The 22,379-nt window shown below is 36.7% G+C and overlaps 1 protein-coding gene across 1 annotated transcript in view; it reads right to left on the bottom strand.

Moving 5' to 3' along the window:
• The window catches only part of LOC101020164, a 447,873-nt gene that overhangs the window by 404,751 nt on the left and 20,743 nt on the right, over positions 1 to 22,379 (bottom strand). The window contains exon 2 of the mRNA XM_031665674.1: positions 3,616 to 3,675. Within this exon, the coding sequence (XP_031521534.1) occupies positions 3,616 to 3,675 (60 nt within the window). The remainder of the gene's footprint in view (positions 1 to 3,615; positions 3,676 to 22,379) is intronic.

Genomic DNA, 22,379 nt, shown 5'->3' with positions numbered 1-22,379 from the left:
TATCTCTTGTAGGGAGAGAGCTTTTTCTACCTCTTAGCATGGTGCCTAGCAGATAGTTGGTTTTCAAAAATGTTTGATGGCTGGCGGGATGAATGCTATATCTCTAATTCTGGTAGAAATTTGTCTTGGCTTTTACAAGCTATATCAAAGTTTCTAAAAATAAAAGTGGGGGATAAAATTCATGAGACAAGAAAGTCATTATATTTTACTTTTAAGAAGTTAACGTCACAGAAGGTCACAAAAGGACTGAGAAGGAAAGCTGATGGAGGAAATGGACTGGATGACGGAAAAGTAGAAGATGGTGGGAATTGCCTTGGGAAAGAATAACAACACTAAACACTTCCTTCAAAGACTGGAAGATATTTCTAAACGTCAGATTTCCAAAAGTAGAAATGCCGAACTAAACAGATCCTTAAATCTTATATTTGGCCTTAGTCTTACCCCACTGTAGTTGATCTTTCACACCCTCAAAGATTCATCTTCCTATGTAGGGTCTATTCATATAACTCACCAGCTTATATTCAATAGTTTTATGCCTAGTGTATAAATCCAAATGGATCACTTGGGCATTTTAAGAATTTGCACAAACTAGCCTCATCTCTGTCCAGCAAATAGAATATAAGAACATGAAATTTGAATATTATGATGATTTGTGCTAAATTGATAGAACTATATCCAAATAAGTCCATGACAAGGATTACATGTTGTTTTCAAATATTTCAAAAGTATTTTAAAAATCAATCATAGTCAAACCCCAGTGTATACAACCTGGTACACTTAGAAATATTTTCATAGAAATAAATCTCAGAATTTTAAAAATGGTATGAGAAATAGACTAGGTTTTGGACAGCTGTGATGGCTGATCATACCTGGAAGGTTGTGGGTTTACGAGAATGAGGGCAAGGAACACCTGGCCCATCCAGGGCGGAAAACTGCTTAAAGGCATTCTTAAGCCACAAATAATTAGCATGAGCGATCTGTGTCTTTAAGGGTGTGTTCCTGCTGCAGTTAACTAGCCCAACCTATTCCTTTAATTCGGCCCATCCCTTCATTTCTCATAAGGGATACTTTTAGTTAATTTAGTATCTATAGAAACAATGCTGATGACTGGTTTGCTGTTAATAAATATGTGGGTAAATCTCTGTTTGGGGCTCTCAGCTCTGAAGGTTGTGAGACCCCTGATTTCCCACTTCACACCTCTATATTTCTGTGTGTGTGTGTCTTTAATTCCACCAGCGCCGCTGGGTTAGGGTCTCCCTGACTGAGCTGGTCTCAGCATACTCCACAGAAAATGTTGTAAAGTTCAACGTGAATATAACATCCTTAATAGTACCACATAGATATCAAGCAATAAAAAATAGTATATATTGTCAGGCCTCTGAGCCCAAGCCAAGCCATCGCATCCCCTGTGACTTGCACGTATACACCCAGATGGCCTGAAGTAACTGAAGAATCACAAAAGAAGTGCAAATGCCCTGCCCTGCCTTAACCAATGACATTCCACCACAAAAGAAGTGAAAATGGCCGGTCCTTGCCTGAAGCGATGACATTATCCTGTGAAATTCCTTTTCCTGGCTCATCCTGGCTCAAAAAGCTTCCCCACTGAGCACCTTGTGACCCCCATTCCTGCCCGCCAGAGAACAAGCCCCTTTGACTGTAATTTTTCTTTACCTACCCAAATCCTATATAACGGCCCCACCCTTATCTCCCTTTACTGACTCTCTTTTCGGACTCAGCCCGCCTGCACCCAGGTGAAATAAACAGCCATGTTGCTCACACAAAGCCTGTTTGGTGGTCTCTTCACACGGACGGGCATGACATATATCATTCTTACTTTGGAATATTCTTTAAAATTCTCAAGTAAACAAAAAGGAATTGAGCTAAGGTACGTAATAAAAGTAAGCTTCCAGCTATGCAAGAGGAACATAATATTAGCAAATCTGCTGACCGAGAGAGGAGAACCAAATCATCTTCTCAAGAGATATTAAAACATTAATTTATATGTAATTGAGATTTATAGAACATCAACAGAAACTTCTGATAATCAAATATAGTTAAGAATAGAATTACGTCTTAAGAAAAAGAATAAAACTTACACAAATAGTCAACACAGTACTCAAATTACAATCATGAAAGTCATTCCTAATAAAATCAGAAAGAATAAAGAATTATTCAGTTATTTCATGTTACACTGAAAGACATAGCCAAGGCAATAAGTAGTGACCTCAAAATTGATAAAAGTATGATGCTAAAAAGGAAAAAAAATAAAAGTATCTAAAATTGTTATTATTTTTAGAAAATATGATTTTCTATCTGGAACCACAAAATAACTAACTGAAGAATAATTACCTTTAGTAGAAAGCTAAATGAGATATAAGTATACAAAATATGCACATCTTAAAAATTCCAAAAAATAATTCAAATACAATAGATACTTTTGTAATATCTCACTTACGAGCTAGGCACTGCTCTATACACCTAACTTGTATCAACATATTTCATCCTCAAGACAACCCCATCAGCTAGGTATGTATTATTAGCTCCATTTTGCAGATGAGAAAGGAAAGCCTAGAGGGAGTAAAGGATTTGCCCAAGTTCACACAGAGAACAGGTGTTGGAGCAGGCATTTATACCCAAGCTGCAGAGGAAGTGGGGTCAGGGGAGGCGAATCTGCATTTCACATCATCATCACACTCGTTTCTTGAATTTTTACAGTAGGTTGTGTGTTCGTATACTGAAAACATTCACCAGTTTATACAAAAGGTTAACAGGTTGCATGAGGTGGTGAGAATATTTTTTTATTTATATTTATGGGCATCTAATTTATCTATCCGTTATGAACATAATATCATTTGTAATAAGAAAAAATATAATAAATGCAATTTTGAAGCACATTGCTTGGGTTATGAGCTCAGATGGAGAACTATCTGTATTTTAGACAACTCCCTTATGTTCAACAGCATTAAAAGACTTTGCACCATCTGACTGACAGTGTGACTGTCACAAACTTAAGCATAAAGTTTTGAGGGAGATAGTTCTTGCCACATAATTATAAAGAAGAAGAATGACTTCAAGTATCCTACCTCAAAACTCGAGAAAACAAACTCTTAATGAAGATGATCCCCAAAGTGAAGACAGACTAGCTTATCAAAGTTTCAAATGTATGAAGGTACTGAATTGGATATCATTTCAAAACACAGTTAATTATGTATCTATGGAAGGCTATAGGTTTTATTTTTATAATTTCACTATAAGAAAATAAATGATACATAATTATCTGAAAAGATAGTTTTATGTGTATATTCTGATATACAATTCTCCCTCTATATTGTTTACAAAATGTTTTCCGGTAGTCTATTTTCAGAAATTTTGCCTTTTACCAGATTTTCGAGTAAAGTGATTAAATAATTCCCAGGCTTACATGCCATATATTTACATCTCAGAATTATAATTTTTAAATAAAATAAAAAGAAATTATTTAGTGATTCGAGTTTTTCTTATAAAATTTAAAACATGAGTGAAGAAGAGTAAATCAAGTTTCTCATTTCAGTACTCAGAAAGTTATACTAATTATGGATAAACAAATATGGTTACATAATAAGATGTTCTGCTTACCATTTGGATAGAATGCTTGCAATTTATTTGGACAATTATCCCAGTAAAATTCCTGAAGATCTGAAAAATAAGAATGATTGAGGAAGATTAATTAAACCTATTTTGTATACCATTTTATAATATATTAATTCCATGTGATCTTTGACTCATATTCATTTCAGGCTCCCACAAGGACACATTCAGGCTCATAATTTTCATTTAATGTGAATATTAAGTAAACTTAGGAAATAGTACATGTCTTTTATTTATTCACACACTCTTTTTAGTGCTAGGAGCTACCTTTCCAGCCTGACTGCACTGAACCTCAACTCTGACCTTCACGAATCACACTGTGCAGTTAAGAGAAATAATTCATTCTAAACTCTGACTTGATACTTCCCTTAAACAAAATAGATAAGACTGTACCATTAAGCTCATAATTTTTTAAAATTATATTTTAAGTTCTGGGATACATGTGCAGAATGTGCAGGTTTCTTACATAGGTATACATGTGCCATAGTGGTTTCCTGCACCTATCAACCTGTCATCTACACTTGGTATTTCTCCTAATGCTATCCCTCCCCTAGCCCCCCATGCCCCAACAGGTCCCAGTGTGTGATGTTCCCCTCCCTGTGTCCATGTGTTCTCATTGTTCAACTCCCAGTTATGAGTGAGAATGTGTGGTGTTTGATTTTCTGTTCCTGTTAGTCTACTGAGAATGATCTTTCTAGATTCATCCATGTCCCTGCAAAGGACATGAACTCATCCTTTTTCATGGCTGCATAGTGTTCCATGGTGTATATGTGTGACATTTTCTTTATCCAGTCTGTCATTGATGGCCATTTGGGTTGGTTCCAAGTCTTTGCTATTGTGAACAGTGCTGTAATAAACATAGGTGTGTATGTACAGAATTATAGTAGAATGATTTATAATCCTTTGGGTATATACCCAGTAATGGGATTGCTGGGTCAAATGGTATTTCTGGTTCTAGATCCTGAAGGAATCGCCACACAGTCTTCCACAATGGTTGACCTAATTTATACTCCCACCAACAGTGTAAAAGCGTTCCTATTTCTCCACATCCTCTCCAGCATCTACTGTTTCCTGACTTTTTAATGATCGCCATTCTAACTGGCATGAGTTGGTACCTCATCATGGTTTTGATTTGCATTTCTCTAATGACCAGTGATGATGAGCTTTTCTTCATATGTTTGTTGGATGCATAAATGTCTTCTTTTGAGAAGTGTCTGTTCATATTCTTCACCCACTTTTTAATGGGGTTATTTTTTTTTCTTGTAAATTTGTTTAAATTCTTTGTAGATTCTGGATATTAGCCCTTTGTCATGTGGATAGATTGCAAAATTTTTCTCCCATTTTGTAGGTTGCCTGTTCACTCTGAAGATAGTTTCTTTTGCTATGCAGAAGCTCTTTAGTTTTATGAGATCCCAATTGTCAATTTAGGCTTTTATTGCCATTGCTTTTGGTGCTTTAGTCATGAAGTCTTTGCCCATGCCTATGTCCTGAATGATATTGCCTAGGTTGTCTTCTAAGGTTTTTATGGTTTTAGGTCTTATGTCTAAGTCCTTAATTCATCTTGAGTTAATTTTTGTATAAGGTGTAAGGAAGGGGTCCAGTTTCAGTTTTCTGCATATGGCTAGCCAGTTTTTCTAACACCATTTATTAAATAGGGAATGCTTCCTCCATTGCTAGTTTTTGTCAGGTTTGTCAAAGATCAGATGGTTGTAGATGGGTGGCGTTATTTCTGAGGCCTCTGTCCTGTTCCATTGGTCTATTTGGTACCAGTACCATGCTATTTTGGTTCCTGTAGCCATGTAGTATATTTTAAAGTTAGGTAGCGTGATGCCTCCAGCTTTGTTCTTTTTGCTTAGAATTGGCTGGGCTATGCGTGCTCCTTTTGGGTTCCATATGAAATTTAAAGTAGTTTTTTCTAATTCTGTGAAGAAAGTCAGTGGTAGCTTGATGGAAATAGCATTCAATCTATAAATTACTTTGGGTGTATGGCCATTTTCATGATATCGATTCTTCCTATCCATGAGAATGGAATGTTTTTCCATTTGTTTGTGTCCTGTCTTATATCCTTGAGCAGTGGTTTGTAGTTCTCCTTGAAGAGGTCCTTCACATCCCTTGTAAATAGGATTCCTAGGTATTTTATTCTCTTTGTAGCAGTTGTGAATGGGAGTTCACTCATGATTTGTCTCTCTGTTTGTCTATTATTGGTGTCTAGGAAAGATTGTGATTTTTGCACATTGATTTTGTATCCTGAGACTTTGCTGAAGTTGTTTATTTGCTTAAGGAATCTTTGGACTGAGAAGATGGGTTATTCTAAATATACAATCATGTCAGCTGCAAACAGAGACAATCTGACTTCCTCTCTTCCTGTTTGAATACCTTTATTTCTTTCTCTGGCCTGATTGCTCTAACCAGAACTTCCAATATATTTTGAGTAGGAGTGATGAGAGAGGGCATCCTTGTCTTGTGCCAGTTTTTAAAGGGAATGCTTCCAGCTTTGACCCATTCAGTATATTAGCTGTGGGTTTGTACAAATAGCTCTTATTTTTTTGAGATGTGTTCCATCAATACCTAGTTTATTGAGAGTTTTTAGCGTGAAGGGCTGTTGAATTTTATCAAAGGCCTTTTCTGCAACTATTGAGATAATCATGTGTTTTTTGTCATTGGTTCTGTTTATGTGATGGATTACGTTTATTGATTTGCATATGTTGAACCAGCCTTCTATCTCAGGGATGTAGCCAACTTGATTGTGGATGAACTTTTTGATGTGCTGCTGGATTCGGTTTGGCAGTATTTTATTAAGGATTTTTGCATCAATGTTCATCAGGGATATTGGCCTGAAATTTTCTTGTCTTTTTGTTGTGTCTCTGCCAGGTTTTGTTATGAGGATGGTGCTGACCTCATAAAATGAGTTCAGGAAGAGTCCCTCTTTTTCTATTGTTTGAAATAGTTTCAGAAGGAATGGTACCAGCTCCTCATTGTACCTCTGGTAGAATTTGGCTGTGACTGCTTCTGGTCCTGGGCTCTTTTGGTTGGTAGGGTATTAATTACTGCCTCACTTTCAGAGCTTGTTATTGTTCTATTCAGTGATTCGATTTATTCCTGGTTTAGTCTTGAGAGGGCATATGTGTCCAGGAATTTATCCATTTTTTCTAGATTTTCTAGTTTATATACATAAAGGTGTTTATAGTATTCTCTGATGGTAGTTTGTATTCCTATGGGATCAGTGATGATATCTCCTTTGTCATTTTTTATTGTGTCTATTTGATTCTTCTCTCTTTTCTTCATTACCCTGGCTAGGGATCTATCTATTTTGTTAATCTTTTCAAAAAACCAGCTACTGTGTTCATTAATTTTTTTAAGGCCTTTTCGTGTCTCTATCTTCTTCAATTCTGTTCTGATATTAGTTATTTCTTGTCTTCTTCTAGCTTTTGAATTTGTTTGCTCTTGTTTCTCTAGTTCTTTTAATTGTGATGATAGGGTGTTGATTTTAGATCTTTCCTGCTTTCCTCTGTGGGCATTTAGTGCTACAAATTTCCCTGCAAACAGTGCTTCAGCTGTGTCCCAGAGATTCTGGTACATTGTGTCTTTGTTCTCATTGGTTTCAAAAAAATTATGTATTTCTGCCTTAATTTCATTATTTACACTGTAGTCATTCAGGAGCAGATTGTTCAGTTTCCATGTAGTTGTGCAGTTTTGGGTGAGTTTCTTAATCCTGAGTTCTAATTTAATTGCGCTGTGGTCTGAGAGACTATTTGTTATGATTTTCATTCTTTTGCATTTGCTGAGGAGTGTTTTACTTACAATTATGTAGTCAATTTTAGAATAAGCACAATGTGGTGCTGAGAAAATATATATTCTGTTGATTTGGGGTAGAGACTTCTGTAGATGTCTATTAGGTCTGTTTGGTCCAGAACTGAGATCAAGGTTTCAATGTCCTTGTTAATTTTCTGTCTCGTTGATCTGTCTAATACTGACAGTGGGGTGTTAAAGTCTCCCACTGTTATTGTGTTGGAGTAAGAGTCTCTTTGTAGGTCTCTAAAAACTTCCTTTATGAATCTGGGTACTCCTATATTGGGTGCTTATATATTTAGGATACTTAGCTTGTTTTGTTGCATTGATCCCTTTACCATGTCATGTCCTTTGTCTTTTTTTATCTTTGTTGGTTTAAAGTCTGTTTTATCAGAGACTAGCATTGCAACCCCTGCTTCTTTTTATTTTTTATTTTATTTTATTTTTTGCTTTCCATTTGCTTGGTAAATATTCTTCCATCCATTTTTTTTGAGCCTATGCCTGTGTTTGCATGTGAGGTGGGTCTCCTCAATACAGCACACCAAAGGGTCTTTACTCTTTATCCAATTTGCCAGTCTATGGCTTTTAATTGGTGCATTTAGCCTGTTTACATTTACAGTTAATACTGTTATGTGTGATTTTGATCCTGTTGTTATGATGCTAGCTGGTTTTTATGGTCATTAGTTCTTCATATTGTCAATTGTCTTTACAATTTTGTGTGTTTTTGCAGTGGCTGGTACTAGTTTTTCCTTTCCATATTTAGTACTTCCTACAGGAGTTCTTCTAAGGCAGGCTTGGTGGTGACAAAATCTCTCAGCATTTGCTTGTCTACAAAGAATTTTATTTCTCCTTCGCTTATGAAGCTTAGTTTGGCTGAATATGAAATTCTGGGTTGAAAATGATTTTCTTTAAGAATGTCGAATATTAGTCCCCACTCTCTTCTGGCTTGTAGGGTTTCTGCAGAGAGACCCACTTTTAGTCTGATGTGCTTCCCTTTGTGGGTAATCTAACCTTTTTCTCCAGCTGCCCTTAACAATTTTTCCTTCATTTCCTTCATTGGTGAATCTTGGTGATGATTATGTGTCTTGTGGTTGTTCTTTTCAAGGAGTATCTTAGTGGTCTTTTCTGTATTTCCTCAATTTGAATATTGGTCTGTCTTGCTAGGTTGGGAAAGTTCTCCTGGATAATATCCTGAAGAGTGTTTTCCAACTTTGTTCCATTTTCCCTGTCACTTTCAGGTACACCAATCAAACCTAGGTTTGGACTTTTCACGTGTTTCCATATTTCTTGGAGGCTTTGTTCATTCCTTTTCATTCTTTTTACTCTAATCTTGTCTTACTGCTTTATTTCATTAAGTTGATCTTCAATCTCCAATATTCTTTTTTCCGCTCAATCGATTCAGCTATTGATACTTATGTATGCTTTGTGAAATTTTTGTGCTGTGTTTTTCAGCTCCATGAGGTCATTTATGTTCTCCTCTAAACTGGTTATTCTAGTTAGCAATTCATTTAACCTTTTTTCAAGGTTCTTAGCTTCCCTCAATTGGGTTAGAACATGCTCCTTTAGTTTGGAGCAGTTTGTTATCAACCACCTTCTGAAGCCTACTTCTGTCAATTTGTCAAACTCATCCAGTCTTGTCCAGTTTTGTTCCCTTGCTAATGAGGAGTTATGATCCTTAGGAGGAAAAGAAGCATTCTGGTTTTTAGAATTTTCAGGCTTTTTGTGGTGGTTTTTCCTCACTTTCGTGGATTTATCTGCCTTTGGTCTTTGATGTTGGTGACCTTCAAATGGTGTTTTTGTGTGGACGTCCTTTTCTTTGATGTTAATGCTATTGCTTTCTGTTTGTTAGTTTTCCTTCTAACAGTCAAGCCCCTCGCTGCAGGTCTGCTGGAGTTTGCTAGAGGTCCACCCCAGACCCTATTTGCCTTGGTATCACCAGCAGAGGCTGTAGAACAGCAAAGATTACTGCCTGTTCTTTCCTCTGGAAGTTTCGTACCAGAGGGTCACCTGCTAGATGCCAGCTGGAGCTCTCCTGTATGAGGTATCTGTCGACCCCTGCTGGGAGGTGTCTCCCAGTCAGGAGGCATGGAGGTCAGGGACCCACTTGAGGAGGCAATCTGTCCCTTAGCAGAGCTAGAGTGCTGTGCTAGGAGATCCTCTGCTCTCTTCAGAGCCAGCAGGAAGGAAGGTTTAAGTCTGCTGAAGCTGCTTTGACAGCTGCCCCTTCCTCCAGGTGCTCTGTCCCAGGCAGTGGGAATTTTATCTGTAAGTCCGTGACTATGGCTGCTGCCTTTCTTTCAAAAATGTCCCGCCCAGAGAGTAGGAATGGAGAGAGGCAGTCTGGCTACAGTGGCTTTGCCCAACTGCAGTGGGATCTGCCCAGTTCAAGCTTCCCTGCAGCTTTATTTACACTGTGAGGAGAAAACTACCTACTCAAGCCTCAGTAGGGGCAGATGCCCCTCCTTCTACCAAGCTCGAGTGTCCCAGGTTGACTTCAGACTGCTGTGCTGGCAGCGAGAATTTCAAGCCAGTGGATCTTAGCTTGCTGGGCTTTGTGAGGTGGGATCTGCTGAGCAAGACCACTTGATTGCCTGGCTTCAGCCCCCTTTCCAGGGGAGTGAACAGTTCTGTTTGCTAGCATTCCAGACGCCACTGGGGCATGAAAAAAAATTCCTGCAGCTAGCTCGGTGTCTGCCCAAACAAACAGCCGCCCAGATTCATGTTTGAAACACAGGACCCTGGTGGTATAGGCACCTGAGGGAATCTCCTGGTCTGTGGGTATCTGGGCCAGAACGCATTGTTCCTCAAGGCACAGTCCCTCACGGCTTCCCTTGGCTAGGGGAGGGAGTTCCCTGACCTTTTGAGCTTCCTTGGTGAGGGAACACCCCACCCTGCTTTGGCTTGCCCTACGTAGGCTGCACCCACTGTCTAATCAGTCCCAATGAGATGAGCCAGGTACATCAGTTGGAAATGCAGACATCACCCGCTTTCTGTGTTGATCTCTCTGGGAGCTGCAAACCGGAGGTGTTTCTATTTACAACCTACGCTCATAATTTGTAATGGTACTTCACAAACTTTCTGTGGGAGAAAACGGCACTATAATCTTCAAGTGTGATCAGAGGAAATCTGTATCCTGAACTGTTTGAGTCTATATACTAGATGAGCTAATTAATTACCTATAGGTTTGGTAATTATATCGCCTCTGGAAATATATTTATTTTAAGATTGTGATTACCACTTTATTTCAGACAAGGTATAATAACTGTCAAGTACTTTTATAAGGCCAGAGAACTCTCATCAATTAAAAAAAAATCCTTATTTTTAGAAGATGAGGAAAATGAAACTCAAGGAAAGAGAAATGGCTTGGCTAAGATCTTAGCTTAGAAGCAGTCCTATGGCCATGCTAAGTCTCAAAGCTTTATTTTATGCCTCTTTCCGTGGCATTATTTTGAAACATATTTATTAAAACTATAATATATGGCCGGGCGCGGTGGCTCAAGCCTGTAATCCCAGCACTTTGGAAGGCCGAGACGGGCGGATCACGAGGTCAGGAGATCGAGACCATCCTGGCTAACATGGTGAAACCCCGTCTCTACTAAAAATTACAAAAAACTAGCCGGGCGAGGTGGCGGGCGCCTGTAGTCCCAGCTACTCGGGAGGCTGAGGCAGGAGAATGGTGGGAACCCGGGAGGCAGAGCTTGCAGTGAGCTGAGATCCGGCCACTGCACCCCAGCCTGGGCGACAGAGCGAGACTCCGTCTCAAAAAAAAAAAAAAAAAAACAAAAAAAAACTATAATATATTCCAGGCATCCAACTGAGCACTGGGGAATCAGTAATGAACATGATAGATAAATAACCTGATTTCATGAAGCTTAATTCTAATAATCTTGGTTCATTAAAGTATTGAATAAACTCTTCCATCCATATAATTATATAGAATGAAAGTTTAACCAAGATACCAAGAGTTCAGAATGCAGTGGTATTATGAGCCAAGCCCAGTTTCCAACGAATATTCTTTCTTTAAACCTCTGAAATATATTTGACCTACAAAGTGCTTAGCTGAACATCTGAATATCTTTGACATGCAGACAGACATTTTGTGCAAAGATAAAACTTTCAGAAAACAAGTATTTTTCCATTTAATGTTTTCAACAGTATGTTTTATTTGCTTACTGATCTGATTCTGTGTTAACTTCCAGGCTCAGTGTGAATCTTAAAAACATGCTATAGATATTAAAATTTCCACACGTGCAAATGAGCAAATAGATTCCACACGCAAGAGCCAAATGAAGACCTTGAGATCCATTCTGCAAATCATTTCTTAACCACTGTTTCATATTTGGCAGTGAGTTTAGTTGTTCTGATTATAGTATGCATTTGCAAACTAGAATGGCACAGTTTAAAAATAACAGATTGGATTTCTAGATCTAAAACACCTTTCTCGTGCCTACATTTTTATACTCCCTGCCAATAAGATGTAAGAAACTACATTCCCGTTGAGTTGCATTATCTTAATGACTTTGGATATTAATTATTTTAGAATGACTTTCACATAAGGCAAATTGGGATGGTTTTGGCATTATAAAAACATCAGCTGAAATCTGGAAAACAAAGAGCCCAAAGCAATTTACTAAACATAAGGCCAAGTTGCCAAGTTTTGTCTAAAATTACAGTTGTTCCTAAAATTATAACAACAGAAAGATATGTAGAATGGTTGCTAAGTGTGAAGTGATTATTACTTAGGCTTCCCTGTGACCGAGTCCAAAGCCTCTGAATGTGACTACTGACTTGATACATTTAGAAATACGTCTGTTTTAGCATAGTTAACTTTCAGATTCTCTCTAAACCTCCTTAATATGACATTCAGGATACTGAATTAGTGAGAGATTTCACCAAAAAAAGAATCAGCTCATAGAATGGACCCATCAGAGAATGCCAGAGGAGAATCATTCTCTTCATTTTAAAGAACAGACAAACCTAGTCACATAGTCGGTGATTGATAGAATGGAATCTGGTTAATGCTTCTTAGTTACCAGGTCTGTGTCTTTTCGTCAGTGTCATAGCTATGATACGAAGTGTTTTATTCTTTAAGTGTCACACACTTGGGACATAAGGAACATTTTATGGTATATAGTATAAAAATAAAACTCTTTATATATATTACAGAACCTTATATTACTTATTATTACATACATATGTAATTCACCACATACATGACATTAATTAGAAATTTCTGAACTTGAAAACTGTGTCTTCTGCTTCTAGGGACTAACTCTACCATAAAAAGACGCCGTGTGTGTCATCTTTTCAGAATTATAACCTTAAACGATCATAATCAATTGTACCACGAAGGCTTGTAACTATTGTCTTTTACAACTTTCATCCTATTTTCTTGGAGTAAACTTTCTCCAGCAGATGAGACTTTTTAACAGGCTCTTCTCAAGTATCTTCTCCTCCTAGAATCAAATTTAGTGTATCTCTAAGAAAAAATTTCAGGGCTTATTGTCTTACATTATGCTTTTGTTTCTAATCATTGCCATTATAAAAATCAGGGCTGTGAGATTTGAGATTTTCAAAAATGTCAAATATCAGTGTGTCCCACTTTTATTCTATTTTTTTAGCTAAAAATTTTCACTCTGATTTATATCCTTGAAACACATGACGCATGCATTGAGATTGCTTGTCATCTAATTAGAAAAAATGTCAAAGGTTGTTTAAAATATCATCTTACTTATTACTGGGAATTGAGGGGTCAAATAAAACACAAGTGATAGAAACACTGTTTTACTTATTTGTCATTTAAGGCAACAGCAAGGACTCAAATATTCATGACAGAAACAAGTCACATCAGTGCTGAATATATTTTCTATAAATCTACCAGTAATCATATGTTTGGAATAGGCTGACCTATTTTTAAATAATGTCTTTGCTATTATAGAGTTAAATGAAGGTAAAGAGAAAACTAAAAGAGAAAGGAAAATTCGAATTATGATGACAATAGTCATAATCTACCACATGCCCACTATGCATTGTTGAAGAGTTTGAACCAGAGAGTGACATGACTTGATTTATTTTTTTATGATATTATTATGGCTGCTAAGTGGAGAACAGATGGAGGAGTGGGACCGGGGTGGCTCTAGATAAGCAGAGAGAAAAGTTAGGCTACTCTTGTAGTCTGGGGATAACGTAACTATACTTCCAATTAGAATTCAGTAGTAGAAATTGACAGGAGCATAGGAAGTTGAGATGTCTGGAGAATAAACTGTAGAAAAGATAATCAAGGACAACTCAGGTTTTCAGCTGGAGCAACAAGGTAGACTGTGGTGCTGTTTATTATAAGGGTGTGTCTAGCATATGGTGGAGAGAAGTAGATTTGGAGGAAAGACTACTATTTCGGGCATTTTGCCTTTGTAGGTTTAAAACATTGCTATATAAGTGGTTAATAGGCTCTCCTTTCATATGCCATAATTTCTATTTTATCATCCACAATTTTCTTAATAATAAGATTAGCCATTTCTCCCTTTTTCTGCTGCATTGTATTGAGAGTTGCTGTATCTGTGCCTCACGAGTAATTCCTATCTCTTCTACATTTTCAGTCTCTCATTCTACCAGTTATTTTCCCATAGACTATTAGTAATGCCTTTGTGTCTCTTGTCTAATTAATTAATGCATCCCTCAACCCTGTGAATTCCTCAAGTTAATGTCCTCCCCTTCCCTACATAGCTAAGCTCCTCAAAAAAGAACATGAACTTGCTCATTTTAACTCTTTCATTTATATTTTATTCTACTATGCACTGAGAAGTAGCTCCACTTCTACTTCCACTATGTTACTGAGACTGGTCTCACCAAGTTCCCTAATAAGCTCCTAATTGTAACACCCTATGGATTATGTTGCTCTTCCTAATGTTATTCTTCCTCCTCTAAACATTTTCCTTTGTGCAATATTAACATTACATTTATGAAATGCCACTGACCAACAAATCTACACCTCTAATTCGTCCCTGTGTTCTAACCTTTGGGCCCACGGATTAAACTGCATACTTGGAATCTCCACCTGGCTGCCACATATACACTCCAAACAAAACATAGCTAAACACTGCACACTAACCATGCCTCACTCTTTGCTCCCAAATCTTCTTTCCTATTCCTAATGGTGAACAGCATCACCATCCACCCATTAACTCAAGACAGATGTTTGGGAATCTACTGCCTCTTCCACATCATCCAAATTTTATCATTGACTTTGACTTGTTAATACTACTTGTAGCCGGTTGTGGTGGCTCATGCCTGTAATCCCAGCACATTGGGAGGCTTAGATGGGTGGATCACCTGAGGTCGGGACATGGTGAAACCCCGTCTCTACTGAAAATACAAAAATTAGCCAGGGGTGGTGGTGCGTACCTGTAATCCCAGCTACTGTGGAGGCTGAGGCAGGAGAATTGTTTGAATCCAGGAGGTGGAGGTTGTAGTGAGCTGGGATTGTGCCATTGCACTCCAGCCTGGGCAACAGAGCGAAACTTCGTAAAAAAACAAAAACAAAAACTACTGCTTCCTTAACATATCCTGCATCACATCAAATCCTTTCCTCTCTTTCCCCACCATTCAGGCTTTATTTCATGTCCCAATGTTACCAGAAGGAATCACTGAACGCCTCTTCTTGTGTACTTTCCCCATTCATCCTCTGCATTTTTGCCACAGGTCTCTTTCCAAAATGTACAGCTCTGTTGCTCTCCTGCTGAAAACCCTTTAAAAGACCTTCACTGGCTAAAGGAAAATGTTCATGAACTTTGGTGTGGTCTTTAATGGTTTCCAAAATCTTACCCCTGCTTTACCACCTTACCTTCGTTCTCATCTCTCACCATGCCTTATTTACATGCCCTAGCAGTCACATGTACCAGACATGTAGTTTCACACTTCTTTTATCCTCTCAAATGTTCCATGTCTAAAACATATCTCCATCCCTGACTGTGAAAAAAAATCCCATTTCTGTCTATCCAGATTCTGTTGGAGCTTCCCCATACAAATGGACACTTTCTTGATGGCACTGGTAAAAGAGGTTCTTCTTCAATGAGATCACTTGGACACGGGAAGGGGAACATCACACACCAGGGCCTATTGTGAGGAGGGGGGAAGGGAGAGGGATGGCACTGGGAGTTATACCTGATGTAAATGACGAGTTGATGGGTGCTGACGAGTTCATGGGTGCAGCACACCAACAAGGCACAGGTATACATATGTAACAAACCTGCACATTGTGCACATGTACCCTAGAACTTAAAGTATAATAATAATTTTAAAAAGAGGTTCTTCTTGATGATTTTACTGCTGTTGATACACAGTTCTCACATAGCAACTCAAATATTTTATAGAAATCACTGATGTTATGCCTCTAATGTCACTATACTGGTCTTGCCTTGTTATCCCCATAACATGATTGGGAGTTCAATACATTACTGATGATATTCTAGAATAAATACAGAATGATAAATGAATTAATGAATAAATGATGTATCCCAAAACCCTACCAAAAAACACTAACACATCAAAACGTTTTTAAAAAATTCTCCATGACTTTCTAATCCCATTTTAAAGCCCAGCACACTGAAAATAACATACCTATATGATACACACAGTCTAGTATGAAAAGAACAAAGTGTCAACACAGGACAAATCTATTAGGTCAACTATTGACAGACACAAGCCATTTCATGGACTTCGGCTAGAGCTAAACTTGAGAAAACAATTGCAAGTTAAACTTTGAACTTTAGAATTTAGGAAGAGGGAAAGCAACCAAAATAAGCTGCATAATCAGCTTAAATTCAATCAGCACTATTTCTAGACACAGCTTAAAGATCTGTGAGCTGTCTTGCATCTTATTACCAAAATTAACCATAGACAAAGCATGTGAATTGCTTATAATCTTCAGCAAATAGTGATTTTCAAAAACATGTGTAATCTTATGTGGTTGAATCAGAACTACATTTACCCAGCGGTACAGATGGATATGATTTGCTCTGGAAACCAAGATTGTTTTATTACCTTACTGTTTTTACCTATAAAAATAAATTCACATGTTAGTGCATATGGTAAGTCTCAGACCTTAAAATATGCCTAGAAATAGCTGAATAAAAGTGCCATCACACTGCAGCTATGAAATTCAGGTTGGATGCTTTCACACTGTTTACTTTGATACCATTATAGTAATATCTTTGTGTCTCTATTTTAATTTTATTTTTAAAAATACATAGCAGTATACAAACTCATCTTTACTGTAAAAAATCTAAATAATACACATATATTTGAAGTAAAGTTTCCTTCCCCACCTTTTCTTAATTTTATTTTCCTCCCCAGAGGTGTTTAGTGTATATCATTTAAGTTATATGACACATTCACATAATAGATCATTTTTAATATGCATGTGATTTATAAAATGTATTGTTCTAAGTCTTGCATTTTCTCTTAATAGTAAGACTTAGAGACTTTGTTGATAGAGGTATAAACTGTCAAGAACAATTTTGAAATTCAACTTTTAACTAGGAATTCCACTTCTGCAAAAAATGGCATATACAGTGGTGATTATTATAGGGATATTCAAAACAATGAATCAGAGGAAACGAAATAACCATCCAACAATAGAGGAATGTTTTAATATACGGTATGATGATAAGTTCATGCTATGAATTATCATGCTGCTGGTTTAAAAGTATGAGGCAGATCTAAATATCGTGAATGGATGTACCTATAAGTTATTTCACAATGTTTCTCTGGAATCATTAACTCAGCCTTATTTCCAAGCAATATTCCTTACCATTTGACTCTCACACTCTCGTCAACCACCATCTTAGAGATATATTTTTCGTAGAGACACAGGAAGGGATTAGTGGAAGATGGAAGATGGAGGATCCTGAAAGTTTGGTAAGTGGCAGGGTCGTATTCTGCCTTATATTAAATAACACAGAAGGAAAGAAAGACCTAGTAATAGAAAGACCTAGTAATAGGAATACCTGGGCCCTGTTAATCACATGCATACCTAAGCCAGTTTTTATTTGCAGAAACTAAGAGCAAGGAACTGATTGAAAACTAAACTATGCATAGTACCTAAGACTGCTGTATATAGCTGCAAAACAGGTCCGGGTGCCAAGTTATTAAAGAAATGATTAATGAAATGAAAGCAGAAATACGAGAATATAAGGGAAAGAAATTATAAATATTCGAAAAAGAGCTTAAGAAAAAAACAACCGAGAAATACTTTTACACACGTGATATAAGTATTTTTAAAATATTCATCTCCCCTCAGAGTAATAAAGAGAAGGCTAAATATTACGCTTAAGGAGATAAAAGGAAGAGGAAACAATTATTCTATAACTAAAGACAAATTCACAATTTTGTAAATAAAAGAGAGTTTCAAATGTGGAACTTTTTTCAAAAATGTCACTTAATCTACTTCATATTCTCTCCTGTGAGATGAAAGGTAGAAAACTTACTCTGACACATTTTTTGCGAATTATTTTTCAAGGTCAGATTCAATAAACATATTCTAAGAAGATTGTTCACGTAAATTATCTCATTTAATACTCTCAGCAGCCCACTGGGGTAGAAATTCATAGAGCTGCATTTTACTACTGGATAAATGGAGTCTCAGAAAGTGTAAGAAACTCAGCCAGCCGGAACACTTCAGAGCTGGAATTTGAATTCCCATTTGTTCACTACAGCTTTTAGCACTCTTTCTACCTCATCACAGTTGCTTTAAAATCCTTATGTAAGAATGCTACCAGAATGGAAATGAGTACCTTGCATTCAGTATTAGTTAGCTTTTGCTGATTAACAGATATATTCACATTACGTATTTTAGGGTAGTGTTTATAAAATGCTTAATGACTACCACTTAATAAATCTGGTTATATATAGTTATCAGATATATTACACTCTTTTTATGTGGTAGGGTGGATTACAACTCATTCTGAAATGAGTTCTTTACTGTTTTGTTGTTTTGGGTGCTGTCTAAAGAGAAACCTTTTGTAATTAAATAGCAACCAGACATTTAAAAGACAAGCTGATCTCAGTACTGTATTTACGTAAGGCAGACAAAGATTGCATTTTCTATTTTGTGGTCTGGACACCTGGGGCACAAACTCAGTAAGAGGGTCAACATCACTGAAATCATCCCTCATGTATCCATCATATACACAAGGCTTTAAATTCTGAAAACTCTATATAACAAAAAGAGGTAAGTATTTTTTCACATTACTATTATGAAGTGCCAATGTTTTTGTCCTTAGTTGATTTGTTCTTGTAGCCACTTGTATAACTTTTTAAAAATCATTTTCCACTTAATAAAATGCTTTGCACTGGCAAAACATAATTATGTTATGCACAAGCCACAGAGATAATTATAGTTCATCCAGACATTCTTAATCTGTATTAGTGGAAACAAGTTACAGGGTGATGAGAACCTCACATATCATTATCCAATCTCAACAGCTGCGTAGCTAATCTTGCCATAATCAAATCTAAGTTATCATCCTATCATTTCTAACCTGCCATGTTCTTCTGAATTTCTGCTGATTTAAAGACATATCTATGCACTGTTGTAAGTCATCAGATCTATTTAAGACTGCACTAAATTAATGTGTCTCACTAAGCCAAATGTCCCTTTTCTAACATAATTTAAGACTGCACTGTGTCTGTATTTAGAATTCAACCTAACAAATAAGTGTTTGCTGAACTTCTACATCCTTTGTATTAAAGGAAAGAGGGAGCCTTATGAGTATTAGAGAATCTGCTGCATGTTCACAAGCAACCAAATCCTGTTATGGAGAAAATATATTCATTTAGTCTACGATATGTCCAATTTCCCATACCTCTTAATTTGCCTTACACTTAAAAGTAGCAATCAAATGTCAAGTTTTCAGCTCAGTAATCTACTCATCAACTAATTATCAGCAATATAGGAAGCATTCCTTTTTAGGGCAGTATTAGATCCTTACTGATTACAGTTTAGTACTTTGTCCTGTTTGGTTTTGCTTATTCCAAGTGCCAGGATTTCCACCATTTCCGATGGAACCTTCCTCTGTAATTGAACAAATTTCACTACTACGTTGTATTTCCCGTGATTGAGTTTATCCTCTTCCTGATGATTATTAAGCTGTGGACAATTACCTTAAATCTTCAGGACAAAAAAGTAATTCTTCCTTGTTTTTAGCAACCAGGAGAGTCAATAATCATTTGTGAGTTTCCCAAGATTAATAAGCTTGTTCTTATCTGTGAAGTGTTGCCATCATTGTAACCATTTCTCAATGATGGCAATATTATTGTTTTTGACAAGCAAGGAAAAAGTTACAAAGGACTGGCTAAAATATTTAAGCCTTTCTATGCAGATCAAGAGACTCCAGGACTCCCTCTTTGGGGAATAAAAAGTGCAGGTGAATGAAATCCTCCTTTTGTAAAAGAGCTAGAAAATACATCCTACAGGTCAGGTGCAGTGGCTCAGCCTGTAATTCCAGCACTTTGGGAGGCCGAGGCAGGTGGATCACCTGAGGTTGGGAGTTTGAGACCAGCCTGATCAACATGGAGAAACCCTGTCTTTACTAAAAAAATACAACATCAGCTGAGTGTAATGCTGCATGGCTGTAATTCCAGCTACTCAGGAGGCTGAGGCAGGAGAATCACCTGAACCTGGGAGGCGCAGGTTGCGGTGAGTTGAAATGGTGCCATTGCACTCCAGCCTGGGCAACAAGAGCAAAACTCCATCTCAAAAAAAAAAAAAAAGAAAAGTAAAAAGAAAATACATCCTACTACGTAAGAGTGAAAAGAGGATAGGAAAATAAACCCAAGAGGTACTCATACATATACTCGTTCTTATTAATATGTCTCACTGATGACTCACCAAATCCTTCAGGATCTTCAAGACACCTGAAAAATTTATTTATTCTTATTTTAATGTGTGCTTATAATTCTTAATCTGTAAATGTTTTATATTAATCACAAGTATGTTAGCCCATTCAAATCATGGGCTATATGAAATTTGCTCTGTTTTACACATCAAACCCCTGTTACTACCCAATAAACTCACCAAAAGACTTACCCAGTTATTATATATGCAAACTTAGATTCAGAGGTTGTTTTACTCCCCATATTCTACATTTTACACTGTCTTATTTAAATAAGTCAAGTGTCCTAAATACTTAGTTCTTCTGTAGTGCTGCCCTGCAGAGCAAAAGAAATGGTGATGAGGAATACCAAAACAAAATAAAACTTTTCCCTCCACGTGCCTATTATTTAAAAATCAGTGGGAGTTTATCTTTATTTTTAAAAAACTCAAAAGTATTTTGTTGTGGTTTATTTGAATTCAACAAAATTTAACAAGAGCACCTAATTCTTACACATTTTCAGCCTAAATTCTCAAATCACAGATTCTAGTATGTGAGATAGATTTGAAGAAATGCCAAAATCCAAAACCAAGAGACTTGAAAAACATAGACAGATAATTTTAAGTAGAGTGGTGTGATGTAATAAGAATTGCAATATAGAAAAATAATCCTTTGGCAGCAACCTATTATTGGGTAAGTTATATTCTATCTTTTTTTTTTTTTTTTATCTTGGTCACTGCCCTAATATTTCACCTTACTGAAATGCTGGAATTGTATCATTCTCCCAGGTGGTAAAAGCAGAGACCAGTAGGCTGAGCACCAAGACTCCTTTACAGACTCATGAGTGATCAGAAAGTCACAACAATAGGCCATGGCATTTATGTCAGTGGAGTTAAGCCATGATGGTATAAGAATACTGGAGTGACCTCAGAAGGGAAATGATTTTATACACTGTTTGTGTATGTAAAACATGCAATAATTTGGTCCTCAAAATAACTCTGTGAAGTGGATAGAATGGTTGTTATGGATAAAAACTAAAAACTTAAGACAAGTTTCATGGCCAACAAGGAGGGAAAATAAGCTAAAACCCATGTCTTCTGGTAACTTATCAGTCCCTTTGCCTCTTGCTTAATCAAAATTTTCTTCACTCTCTCAGTACCATCAATGAGTAAAAGTAAATTTCAAACATGTTTACTATGTCTTATTCTTCTCTTTTAAATATTTTTGTAATTTATCCATTATTGAAAGGAAACCTACACCTGAGATCAAAGTGTTTAAAGAGCACATAAATACTACTACCCATTATAACTTGAAACCATATGATTATTAGACTTAATTATTAGACTTTTGTATTACAATTAATCACTTTCACTTGAATTCTGCTACTCCACTATATTTCCAATTGCCATTCTAAGTTTAACAATTATACATAACATACAATACATTTGATGGGAGTAAGACAATTTTTCTGAAAGTTGGAATAATTTAAATTATCGACCTAAAACTTACATGTTAATTATAACTCCATGGTTGTCAACTAAACTTTGTGACCCCTTCTCTGAGGGAGTTGAGGAGGATCTTTCATTCTGACCTTGACAAGAGTTAGGCTATCTTCTTGAAGGACTAACAGTCTCGGCTGCCAGTGAAAAACATTCTCAGGTCAAACACCTGAAAACAAGACTTCACATATTCTACAATCAACACTATTTGATGTTTTACATTGTGGTAAGTTGTTGCTAGGTCTAATGGGAATATAAGAGGCTATTTCACTCCTCAAACGTTTGAATACTTCTCCTGCATCACAAAAATGATAAAAGAATGGCCCTCGAAACCCTATTTCAAGAGTGCCCTTTATGTAGTGAATATAGTATTCTTGATTATGCAGATGAGACTTACACGTGCCACTGAAGAAGAACTCCAACATTACCTTTTCCTTCACTGAAATCTAGCAGAATCAAAAGGACTCATAATTCCTTCAAACTCTCTGAAATGTTATCTTTCAGTATAATTTCAAAAATATCTATACCCTGACCATAAGTCTAGAAGAGAATGTAGAATGAAGATTAGAGCCATATAATTTTGGTTAAGGAAAAA

This window comes from Papio anubis, chromosome 4 (assembly GCF_008728515.1).
Source record: "Papio anubis isolate 15944 chromosome 4, Panubis1.0, whole genome shotgun sequence".
In the NCBI taxonomy this organism is placed as follows: Eukaryota; Metazoa; Chordata; class Mammalia; order Primates; family Cercopithecidae; genus Papio; species Papio anubis.
Note: the sequence above shows the minus strand (reverse complement) of the source record. Positions and strands in the feature narration are given on the sequence as shown.